Below are 12,322 nucleotides of genomic sequence, written 5' to 3'. Positions count from 1 at the left end.
GCACTCATAACAACCAACTTCAAGTCAGGTCTGTTTTTAAGAACTTCCTTTAGAAGGCCAAATAGCACATCAGTAGCCAAAGTCCTTTCATGTGCCTCATCAAGAATAATTACTTTGTATCGTTCCAAAAGTGGATCCGTCATTGCTTCTCTCAAAAACATATCATATGTTAGATACTTCAAAACAGTCCTTGCACTATTACAATCTTCAAATCTGATGCTATAACCAACCTCTTCACCAATACTCACATCCATCTCTTCGGCCACACGGCGAGAAACAGACAGTGCAGCCACTCTACGAGGCTGAGTGCATGCAATCATCATCTTCTTGTGTTTATCAGCTGTCTCTAATTCAACAGCTTCCAAAACAATCTGAGGGATCTGTGTGGTTTTTCCACTACCAGTCTCACCAACGAGAATCAAAGTCTGGTCATCCCTCAAAACCTGCAAGAAATCCTCTTTCTGGTGCCAAACAGGTAGGGTTTTCCTCTTCTCCAAAATTTTATAGTATCTTTGAGAGTAAGCTTTACCGTTCCATGGGTTTATAAGGCTGTTACCGATTGAAACGCTGTAAGTTCTCACCATCTTAGCTGCAGAGTCGTCCACGACGTCGAATAAACTCACCTTCCTCTTCCTCTGTGTACCCATCAAAACCTAATGATCTTCAATTGTTAGGCACCGTTTCAGCGATATATGAATATACCTTTTCACAAATTCCACAATAATAATATATTAGGAACTGTGAGTGAAACGAAACCCCTAGAAAATACACAGGCTTGGCCAACGTTAGTTAGGGCTAAATATTAGGGTTTTAGGGTTTCGAGCGAAAGCCTATGTGTTTAAATAGACTAAGGATAAACCCGTCGGTGATCGGAATGGATAAGGGATCCGGTGGAGAAACTTAAATTTTTTTTTTTGCGCAGTGAACAGTACCGCACAATGAACAGTGCCGCAACTGATCTGCTGAAAATAAACGAAAAGCTACAAAAAATGGGTAAATCGGAATTGGGACACGGTTTATCGAGAAAAAAAATCTCACCAAATGTTGGAATGTTAGAAAAGAGAAACTATGATTATATTTCCTAATTGTTGGGAACTCGGCAGTGGAATAGAGGCGGGATCGTTCAAGGAGGATCGAAATAGGCTCTAGATACCATGGTGAAAGTGTGGGATTTTAGAGAAAAGGAGAAGAGAAAATAATAAGGGTTTGAATATTATTGATAATAGCTTGCTTACTTTATTACAAAAGACTCAATACTAATCTCTATTTATAGAGAAACATAGACTCAATCCTAAATAAGGAATAAATCATAATAATAATGAAAGATATTCTAAGATATCTCTATAATTATAAATTGCTCTTAAGAAATAATTTAAGATACTCTTATATAATATAAAAGATATTATAGGATATTTTCTAATATTCTAAAACACATACCATATATGCTTGGAAAGAAGGAAAGTCATATCTAAGCAGACCGAACAATGGACATGGAACTGCATTTTCTAGATCTCTTCTCCATGTAAGTGTTTTGTATTGCTTTAGTATGTCATAAGGTTCACGTATTTTTACTACTTGCAGATTATGGTGTGTAAAACATGAGATGCCTGTTTTTCTTAGTGTATAATGAGCAGCTTGAGTTAATTATGGCTCTGGAATATTTTAAATTTCTATTTCTGGATGACAGGTTTGAGAAGAAATTGAGATGTGTGTACACTGTTACTCTTCCATTATATATTGACAGTCAACACATTGAACATTGCAGACTAAAAGGAGATTGATTAAAAAATTGAAAGGCTGAGGACCTTGAATGTTAATTGTCTAGGCATGAAAGCTGCTTTAATAATCTTCCTGAAAACCTATTTTGGCTGACTTTGGCTTGAATAAACATGTTCTCATTCATGAGTCTATGCTTTTATGCTTTAAGTAAAGTTTCCTCTGTTTCACCACCTGTACCGTTTTAGTTCATTTACTATGGCACTATTTTTGGATATTCTTTTGTGATGTAGGCAGAGCCATATGATAATCTGAAAGATGCTGCCGTGAAAATCTTGCAAAAGGAGGTTTCAACAGTTCCTATTATCCATTCATCTTCTGAAGATGGTTCTTTTCCACAGTTACTACATCTTGCTTCACTTTCAGGAATACTCAAATGTAAGCTCTTATGATAGTCTTTTTTATAATGTTAAGTATGCTTTATTCTTACCAAATTGATTTTTCAGGCATTTGTAGGTATTTCAGACATTGCTCTAATTCATTGCCTATTCTAAAACTTCCAATCTGTGCAATACCTGTGGGCACATGGGTGCCCAAAATCGGGGAATCAAATAGGCGACCTCTAGCAATGTTGAGACCAAGCTCTTCTCTTGCTTCAGCCCTAAATTTATTAGTTCAAGGTGTGAACTTTTTTGTCTGACCTTGAACATAGTGTATCAAAAAGAAATGCTAGAGAGAAAGAATGAAGAAATTGGTATCCCATTGTACTTGAGGTATTAGGCTGATGATAGCGGGCACTGTCTCCCACTTTGAGAAGAATGTTGATTTATGATTAATGATCAAAAGAGAACATGAATTTTATGGAGCGATACCATTTTCTGCTTCAATCGTCAAAATATAAAAGAAATTTTTGCTTTGAACATGAGTATAACCATACTTATATTACTTACGGACCTTTGCTTTTGCAGCCCAAGTAAGTTCAATACCAATGGTTGATGATAATGACTCATTATTGGATATATATTGTCGGAGGTTTGTTTTGTTGTGCTTTTATCCTTGTCATTATCATACTTTGTTAGAATATAAGAAAATCTTATGATATCTTTGATATTGTATTAGAGTATTTTAGTATATATCATATTATCAGTTTATAATCTTAGAGTATCCTAGTCTATCTTTTAGGATTTTCTTTTATATTACTTATAATAATAATAATAATAATATTATTATTATTATTATTATTATTATTATTATTATTATTATTATTATTATTATTATTATTATTATTATTATTATTGTTGTTGTTGTTGTTGTTGTTGTTGTTTTAGGATTTAATCTATGTATCCCTATAAAATGGGATTAGTGTTTAATGTTGTGTCAATTTAACTTTAATCTATTAGCAATAATATTCAAGCTCTTATTATTTCTCTCTTTTTTTTTTAATCTAAAACCCATAACTTTAACTTGGTATCTAGAGTCTGGATCAATCCTCCTTGACCTATCCTATCTCTATTCTTCTGCCGCTTTCCTGAAAAATTGGGACCATAGTAAGCTTTAACTGAGGGGGTATTAGAATATAAGAAAATATCGTATAATATTTTATATATATTATATTAGAGTATCATAGCCCAAAAAAAAAAAGAGTATCATAGTTTATTTCCTAGGATTCAATTATTATCTTAGAGTATCTGAAGATTAGTTTTTTTGTTACTTATTATTACTATTATGATTTGTTTCCTGATTTCCCTATTTATTTAGGATCAAGTCTATGTATCTCGATAAATAGGGATTAATTTTTAGTCTTTTATATGAAGGTAGCATCAAATTGTTATCAATAATATTTAAGCTCTTGTTACTTCTTTCCTTTTGTTTAAAACTCATAACGTCAACATGGTAAAACCAAAACTCTAATACAGTATCAGATCCTATCGATTCGAGCCACCCACCAATTATCGACGCACAAAGTCCATTAGTGCTAGACACGAGGGGTGTATTAGAAAAAATCTAAGTCCCACATTGGAAAGAGATAAAGCTTGAAATTAGTTTATAAAGACTGACACTCCTCGTCTTATAAGCCGGTTTTGTAAGGATGAATTGGGCCAATATAAAAACCTAATATACTTTATTATGCTTTGTTTGAGACTCTATAAGTCAATCTATATTTTGAGGCATTAAATTGCCCTCCTAGCATTTCTTTCTTTGTAATGGTTTGTTAAAGGTTCTCATATACACATATCAATCTTGATGAAATGACTATTCAACAGGTGAGTTTGTATTCATTTTTGCATACCAATAAACTTCTTTCTTTTGACAATAAAAAGATACAAATATGTCCTGATATCACCATTTCCTTATAGTTAAGCAGTTTGCTTGTTGAGCTAGAGATTATTATTATTATTATTATTATTATTATTATTGTTGTTGTTGTTGTTGTTGTTGTTGTTTTAGGATTTAATCTATGTATCCCTATAAAATGGGATTAGTGTTTAATGTTGTGTCAATTTAACTTTAATCTATTAGCAATAATATTCAAGCTCTTATTATTTCTCTCTTTTTTTTTTAATCTAAAACCCATAACTTTAACTTGGTATCTAGAGTCTGGATCAATCCTCCTTGACCTATCCTATCTCTATTCTTCTGCCGCTTTCCTGAAAAATTGGGACCATAGTAAGCTTTAACTGAGGGGGTATTAGAATATAAGAAAATATCGTATAATATTTTATATATATTATATTAGAGTATCATAGCCCAAAAAAAAAAAAGAGTATCATAGTTTATTTCCTAGGATTCAATTATTATCTTAGAGTATCTGAAGATTAGTTTTTTTGTTACTTATTATTACTATTATGATTTGTTTCCTGATTTCCCTATTTATTTAGGATCAAGTCTATGTATCTCGATAAATAGGGATTAATTTTTAGTCTTTTATATGAAGGTAGCATCAAATTGTTATCAATAATATTTAAGCTCTTGTTACTTCTTTCCTTTTGTTTAAAACTCATAACGTCAACATGGTAAAACCAAAACTCTAATACAGTATCAGATCCTATCGATTCGAGCCACCCACCAATTATCGACGCACAAAGTCCATTAGTGCTAGACACGAGGGGTGTATTAGAAAAAATCTAAGTCCCACATTGGAAAGAGATAAAGCTTGAAATTAGTTTATAAAGACTGACACTCCTCGTCTTATAAGCCGGTTTTGTAAGGATGAATTGGGCCAATATAAAAACCTAATATACTTTATTATGCTTTGTTTGAGACTCTATAAGTCAATCTATATTTTGAGGCATTAAATTGCCCTCCTAGCATTTCTTTCTTTGTAATGGTTTGTTAAAGGTTCTCATATACACATATCAATCTTGATGAAATGACTATTCAACAGGTGAGTTTGTATTCATTTTTGCATACCAATAAACTTCTTTCTTTTGACAATAAAAAGATACAAATATGTCCTGATATCACCATTTCCTTATAGTTAAGCAGTTTGCTTGTTGAGCTAGAGAACACTGTAGGATGATTTTGAGAATTAATAGATTTGTTCTGCATTCTTTAATAAATTTTCTTTTGCTAAATCATGTTTAGTTGGCATCATACAGCATAGGTTAAACTAAAACAGAGATACTTTGATTTAGTATCTTGGGTTTTATTGAAGTATAAAATTTACTTTATTCTTTAAATAATTCAGTCTATTACCTTAAATGATATTTGGACATATTTTTGGCTTGCTTCATTATTGGTTGTTTCATAAATCTAGTAGTTGATGTCTTCACGGCACTAAACAAACTTTAATGATTAATATATGCTAATATTTAGGTTTATATGGAGTTTAGTTCTTTCTTTTTCTTCCAGATATGCTAGTTATTAATGCTAACTTGAGCCTTTCTTTTTTATATTAAATTTGAAAGTTAATATTTTAGGCACTAAACAAACATTAATATGTACTTGTGACTTACTTTTTACATTATGGAAATATGTATGCACTTCTCCCTATGGAAATATGAAGCTTTGTGAACTTTCAATGATGTCTTATCTTATGAATGTTGGTAAATGAAGTTCTTTGTTGGCGCCTGTTGTGAATGCTAAGTCCTAACTGCAACGAATTACTCGTAGAGAGAGGAATAGCTAGGATAAGATCTTTTACCTTTGTAGACTTACTGTGATTGATGTTAACTGAGGCTTTTTTATTTTTATTGATATAATAATCTTAGTCTCATTCTCAGTCTGTAGTCTCAGCTAAAGTTGCATACTTCATCTATTTTATATGGAGACCCTTGTTTCTATTTATTAATTTCCTTCATGGCATCATAGTATATCTTGTTTGCTATATTGTTCAGGCTTTGCAGTTTGGCCAGGACGCCTGTAGTCCCTACGAGCTTAGAAGTCAAAGATGCCAGATGTGTTTGCGTTCTGATTCACTGCATAAAGTCATCGAGCGTTTGGCAAATCCAGGTATGCTTGTTTTCCTTTGTTTGGATGAAGCATGTATGTTGGTTTCCTTGTCAGTGTAACTATCTGATGAGGTGACTGTTCATATAAGCTTATTAAAGTAACCTTGACATTTAATGCTTTCACATCCACTAATATGTACATTCATTGCATTTCTAGTAATAATACAAGTGTATAAAAGACATTTGAACATTAAATACACCTTTAAAACTAACATTTTCTTATATTTGGGACCAAAAATTTCTCCAAAATTTTTCTTATATAAGGGATCAAAGGTAGTATCAGGTTTCATGTGGTGTTTGTCTTTTTGTGTTTAGTCACCAGTTCTTATCAACATTCATTTGCACATTTCAATATTTTGTAGCCCCAAATTTTAATTGAATATGGAGGTTAGAGAATTTTTTTCGATATCCGTATTCTGTCAACTTGTCATGCTGAAAATTTTGTGCTTATTGGATTCAGGTGTCAGGCGGATTGTTATTGTGGAAGCTGGCAGCAAGCGTGTAGAAGGCATTGTCTCATTGAGTGACATATTCAAGTTCGTTCTCGGTTAGTTGTTTATGAAGGGAGTAAAATGGTATGTGCAGTACATAATCAAACATTTAGGCCACCATCACTTCAAAAGAGGTGTCAATGTTATTTATGTTGTGCTTTGATCTCATTTTGTTGTAATACAATTGGATTGGCCTCTTGCTTTGGTGCCTCATTTTAAGATTTTAGGCCAAGAGTAAGAGGCCTGTAAATTAGAGTATTTCATTGCCCCAAATTTTATTCATCTTCCCCATTTGTATTATCCTCTAATGTATTGTGAGTGGGGTAGCACAAGATCTGTAATCATTACATGTTAGATACAAAGTTTTAGTAAAAAAAAATTGACATGAAGATTTAGATGCTCTTGTTTTTTTATATTTGTTGGTTGATACTTTTTGTTGAGTTGTTTGTCTCAATCTAATGTTGGAGTAAAGCGGCCCTGCCAAATTAAATGTTTGGTTTTTCTTAAATATGATTTGATTTTGATAAATACAAGTTAAGGTGAGTTGGATGTTGGGCACCCACTTAGACCAGAGAAAGCTCATTATTTATAGATATATTAACATATTACCTACCAAAGTCCTCACACCTCAGGTCTTTCTGAGATATGAGCTGAATTCTTACTAACTGAATCATCTTATAATGGTTTTTGAAATATGATATCAGATTCATGTATTGTGAATGGGAAATGTGTTGGGAGAATTTTGCTCCTTTACCAGAGTTCATTTGTCTTGATTTAAATTAGTTGAATTGATTTTTGGATAACAAGGTTTTTATTTGGTGATGTACCAATGCTGGTGATGAAATGGCGAGTTTCAAGAGCTAATTTGTATGATGTTATATAATAAAAGAGAAAAGTGGAGTGGTGGAGTGTTGAAAAATTTGAGAAAAAGATAGTAATCTATTAAGGACTTGTTCTTGGTTTAATGTGTTTATTTAAATTTAATTGCATTTATAGGCACATTTTAGTATGTAAACAATTGCATTTAATATTTTAACATGTGAATAATAAAGATGCCTATGCAGCCATTCCTTGTTATATCTCAAATCAATTTTATAGCCAAAATACGTTGTTTTTTATATTCAAAAACATTACTATTTTATATATGTAGAGGAGTGCATAGTTAAGATTTGTGAGTGTTATATATTGACATATACAACTATTCTTTCTTGCAAATGGTGTCTCCTAAATATACACCGAAAATTAAAGGAACGTTGGATATAAAGAAAATAAGGTTGCATATTTAGATGTTCAAATTTGGTAAAAAATAAAGTTGAAAACAACCTCACCACACAACCCTAATAATAATGGTATGATCTTTCTTAATCTGTTAGAGTAGTCACACTAGCTATTTTAAAAGCTTAACTTATTAATATATGATTTAATAGGCTATTTTAAAAGCTTAACTTATTAATATATGATTTGAATTGCGCCGGATTGATTTCTCTTTTCAAATTGTTTTTATTTTAAATTTTTAAAAAATATAACATTGTTATAAACAGATAATAACACAGAGAAAATTTAACAAGTGAAAATCTTAAATTTAAAACTACGTCTCGACGTATTAAATATCATTTCATCTTTAATATAAATTGTATTTAGAAGGCCCTATTATAATAGTTTAATACATATCCAATATAGACCATGACCATATTCGAGGCCATGAGATTACATAACTATGAATGTTTAATTTATGTTGATTACCATACTAAAGACCATGAGATTATATAACTATGAATGTTTAATTTATCTTGATTTTTGTATCTATCGGTGTTAGGATGATATGAAAATGTATTCACTAGTCACGTACATTAACAAAATTTAAAATTACAAAGAATTATTACATAAAATAACTATAAAAAAGACTCCTAGTTCCATTTTACTTTAACTTTAGCTTAGCAACGTCACCATTTTCTTTATAATTCTTTTTTCTTTTTTATCTATTATGGAACGGTTTTTGGATATAGGATGCTTTCTAACATGTTTTTTCTCCTTTTATTTAAATAATGATTTTCTATGTATATTTATTTTTTTTCTTGTAATTTCTTTGTTCGTAAGAGGTGTTATTTATTTATTTTTTAAATTTATACTTCATGTATTTATATAAATGTTTAAAAAAGATTCGTTTAATCGTATTATATATTGAGTAAGAAGATTATGGAAATTATCACCAAATTCAACATTATCGCAATCTTACCTATGACTTGTCAATATGTCGTTGAATTAGTTATGTTAGAAACCACTTATAGTTAATGTGAGTGAGTACCAATATTTTTTTTCTTTCTGCCGTAGATAGATGAGATTATGACTGTGAATTTTACATTATTTGTGACCATTGACAATATATAAAATAAATTAATTTGATCATTAAAATTAAATTTTAGTTTAGTAATTTTTTATTGACTTCTAAAATATTTATATATATCATTAATATATTTTTGTCTTTTTAGTTGGAAGAATGTCTAACCTATGATGAATTTGATTTTACTATTTTCATGTTGGGGAATATCCAACCTATAACCAATTTGATTTTACTATTTTCATTTTAGCATTTAAATTTCATAATTTTTTTAAAAATAATACGTATCACAAGAGTTATTTTTTTTTTTTTGGGTTGAGAGAAATATCACAAGAGTTACTTAAAAAATGTAGAGATCTACACACAAACAATATAATAGTTGAGCGTGGTAGATTTTTGTGCACCGTCCGGCCAACTTTTAAAAATTATATATATGTTAATAGAACTCTAACCATAATTAGGTTCAACCTTAAATAGTTATAACCCACCAATCACATAATCATACTAATTAATTAAATTAATTGATGGCTATATGTGGTGATGGCTATTAAGATTAGGAGAAAACAAGTGGAAGCAAACCAAAATCCAAACAAAAACAAAATCAATCTTACATGTTAGTAAATTAATGGGGAAAATTCATAAACAATAAATCTTTGAAATTTAGTGTTTACTAACAAAAATGAAATATGCAAATTCCTCTATAAAACAAATCAATAAGACATGTGAAGTATGCATAAATTTAAGAAGGAAAAGAACAAGTAAATTAATGATGTGGTTGACACAATTGTGAAGCATAAAAAACCTTCTCTCAAACACATTCTAAAGCATTTTGTTACAACCTATCTATAAAGTTAATCCTTATCATGCATGAGGGCCATTTCCTCCTCTAATTTCTTGATTATTACTATTAATCTTATCAACCTCTAACTCTCTATACCTATGCAAGTACCTTCTCATTGGCTCAGCATAATCATCAAAACCAAGTGTTGCTAAAGCCCAACAAATGTCATCACCATTCACTGTCTTTCTCCTTTCCTTCCTACATTTCTCCGAAGCTTCACTCGTTACAAAGCTTATAAACTCCGACACACATTCTTGCATCGTTTCCTTCGATTCCTTCGAGATTTTTGCATTTTGAGGTAAAATATGTTTCATTATTCGACCAACATTGGCTATTGGAAGCAACCTATCTTGTTCCTTTATAACAAAATCACCATTGTCGTTAGATGAACTACCTCCAATGTTATCCACCATTTTTTTCTATATTCTAAGAACAACAATTCCCCTGTTTCTACTATACTATATAATAATCCAAGTTAGATCCAATTCTATTGTTTATATAGACAAAGTCATATACCATATGTTATATATAATATATGATCGATTAAAAGTATTTATTTTTGATATTATTATTTCTAACAATTATATCTTGTTTAATTTGATATGCCCCAATAAATATGTGATGCCAACCATAGGGGTCATAATGTTGCAGTCCAACACAATACATATTTGCATTTCATTGGCATGTAAGAACTATTACTATATGCTCATCAGAAGGCATCTTGGGACGGTTGAAAAAAAGTGAAATTGAATAATAAAATTAAGCAATAGCCCTTGGAAAGCTCCAACACACAAATCGGTTCATGCGGTGTTATAATACTACTCAAGGTATGTATATACTTATATATAAAAAAATATTCACAAAAGAGAACCACCAATCACCTAATCTTAACATGGATTGAGAAATGATTAGGAGTTTTAATTTGATTTGGATCCTTTTTAGTTTATCATCTTACCATTAAAATATATTAGAATTTACGACTTTTATAAGTGGAACATAATACATTTTAATGGTGGTGAAATAATGAATATGATCTCCTTATGTTTAATTTAAACATGAGAAGATCTAAACCCGTTTTAATTTGGGTTGCACTTTACCTACAAGGTATATTGAATCTAACTCAATTTTTTTTTTAAAAAGGGCAAAACTAATTAAGATGAAAAATAAACAAAGAAAAAAAAAATATTGGGTGGTGGGGGCAATTAATTTTATTTTAACTGTATGTGTTATTGAAGATTGTGTCAATTTTTTATATAAAAATTATGGTAAATATTACGATAAATTTACGTACATTTGTGAGATCTCAAGTGCAAACAATTTAAAATAATACGTTCAATTTAACAATATTAACATTTGTCATTTGAATTATAACTTATAAACTAAATTATGTGATTCTATATTACATCTAGCAATGGTTTGTTTTGTTTTTTAAACTAGTAAACTGTTGGGGTCGATTTGGGATGTTGGAATTTAGGACATGTGATCAAATGAGCTCCAATGTTGTTGATAGTTTTGCACCTAGTTTTTTTAGCTAAAAATTTATTAAGAAAAAACAAACAAACGGGAGACCTAAACCTAATAAAAGAAAAAATGCAATTTTTTTTATTATCAAATTAAGCAGTTTTTTTTAAGCCATATATTATATAACTTTAGCTCCTCTTATATATATTTTTTCGTTTCCTTAGAAAATACTTTTGTAAAAAATTATTCGAAAACAATAGAATAATTCTACAAATATCTAATAGTTGTTGTAGTCTATTTTTCGTCAGTATATTTCTTATAATTTGTTTTGCTAGCATTTCTATCTTTTAAAAATTCCACAATACTTCCAAGTCACGAACAATTGTAAGATTTAAATTATCATTATTGACAATAACAGTTTTATCGAGATATATATATATATATATATATATATATATATATATACTTTGTGGGCGTCATAGTCATCAGCTTTTTCATTTGCAGAATTCGTTTATAATTCTCATAAGTGTAAGATTCTTATTCGTTGTTAATAGACCATTATGATATAACACTTATATCATTGTAAATTATAAAGCTAGTGTCCTATAAATAAGATTCATATGACATTGTAAGGAAGGAATGTAATTTGAAGAACATAATACAATACTATTTGTTATCTCTTTCTCTTTTCACTTTATTGTTCTATACTCTACTATCGTTTTTTCTAATTTCATTTTATAAATATATATATATATATATATATATATATATATATATATATATATATAAAAAACTACATCTCACAACATATTACATAAGAGTTGTATAAAAAAAAATAAAATAATCAGATATAAATTTAACTAGAGTGGTTATGAGTGATACATCTAGTTATGAAAAATTAATCATATATATAGCCTTTGTCTCACTCTTCTTTATAATGTTAGATAATTGTGATAATTTTAATATGTATTATTTCAATCAACTCCAACAATTACCTTTTTGATTAAAAACGATACATTTTTAT

At 29.8% G+C, this 12,322-nt stretch overlaps 3 protein-coding genes across 8 annotated transcripts in view; 1 reads left to right on the top strand and 2 right to left on the bottom strand.

Annotated features, from left to right (window-relative positions):
* Window positions 1–793, bottom strand: part of LOC140920557 (probable pre-mRNA-splicing factor ATP-dependent RNA helicase DEAH2) — a 1,905-nt gene extending 1,112 nt beyond the window's left edge. The window contains exon 1 of the mRNA XM_073369060.1: window positions 3–793. Within this exon, the coding sequence (XP_073225161.1) occupies window positions 3–647 (645 nt within the window). The 5' untranslated portion in view covers window positions 648–793. The remainder of the gene's footprint in view (window positions 1–2) is intronic.
* The window catches only part of LOC113783902 (sucrose nonfermenting 4-like protein), a 12,206-nt gene extending 5,135 nt beyond the window's left edge, over window positions 1–7,071 (top strand). For 5 of the 6 annotated variants that reach the window (XM_073370156.1, XM_073370148.1, XM_073370152.1 and 2 more), the window contains 5 exons: window positions 2,010–2,154; window positions 2,223–2,396; window positions 2,685–2,748; window positions 6,054–6,168; window positions 6,628–7,071. In XM_073370156.1, coding sequence (XP_073226257.1) covers window positions 2,010–2,154; window positions 2,223–2,396; window positions 2,685–2,748; window positions 6,054–6,168; window positions 6,628–6,672 — 543 coding nt within the window. In that variant the 3' untranslated portion in view covers window positions 6,673–7,071. The remainder of the gene's footprint in view (window positions 1–2,009; window positions 2,155–2,222; window positions 2,397–2,684; window positions 2,749–6,053; window positions 6,169–6,627) is intronic. The other variant, XM_073370158.1, reaches the window with a different exon arrangement.
* A 2,659-nt stretch (window positions 7,072–9,730) lies between these two features.
* On the bottom strand, window positions 9,731–10,334 carry LOC101497461 (nuclear transcription factor Y subunit B-5-like). The gene has a single exon (XM_004488196.4). The coding sequence runs from the start codon at window positions 10,248–10,250 to the stop codon at window positions 9,858–9,860; it is 393 nt and encodes a 130-aa protein (XP_004488253.1). The 5' UTR covers window positions 10,251–10,334; the 3' UTR covers window positions 9,731–9,857.
* Between the last annotated feature and the right edge of the window lie 1,988 nt (window positions 10,335–12,322).

This window comes from Cicer arietinum, chromosome 1, assembly GCF_000331145.2.
Source record: "Cicer arietinum cultivar CDC Frontier isolate Library 1 chromosome 1, Cicar.CDCFrontier_v2.0, whole genome shotgun sequence".
Lineage (NCBI taxonomy): Eukaryota > Viridiplantae > Streptophyta > Magnoliopsida > Fabales > Fabaceae > Cicer > Cicer arietinum.
The sequence above is the reverse complement of the archived record's forward strand: the minus strand, read 5'-3'. Positions and strand labels throughout refer to the sequence as shown.

Coding starts and splice junctions, on each gene's coding strand:
- LOC101497461 (XM_004488196.4), bottom strand. CDS start 10,250: ATGGTGGATAACATTGGAGGTAGTTCATCTAACGACAATGGTGATTTT.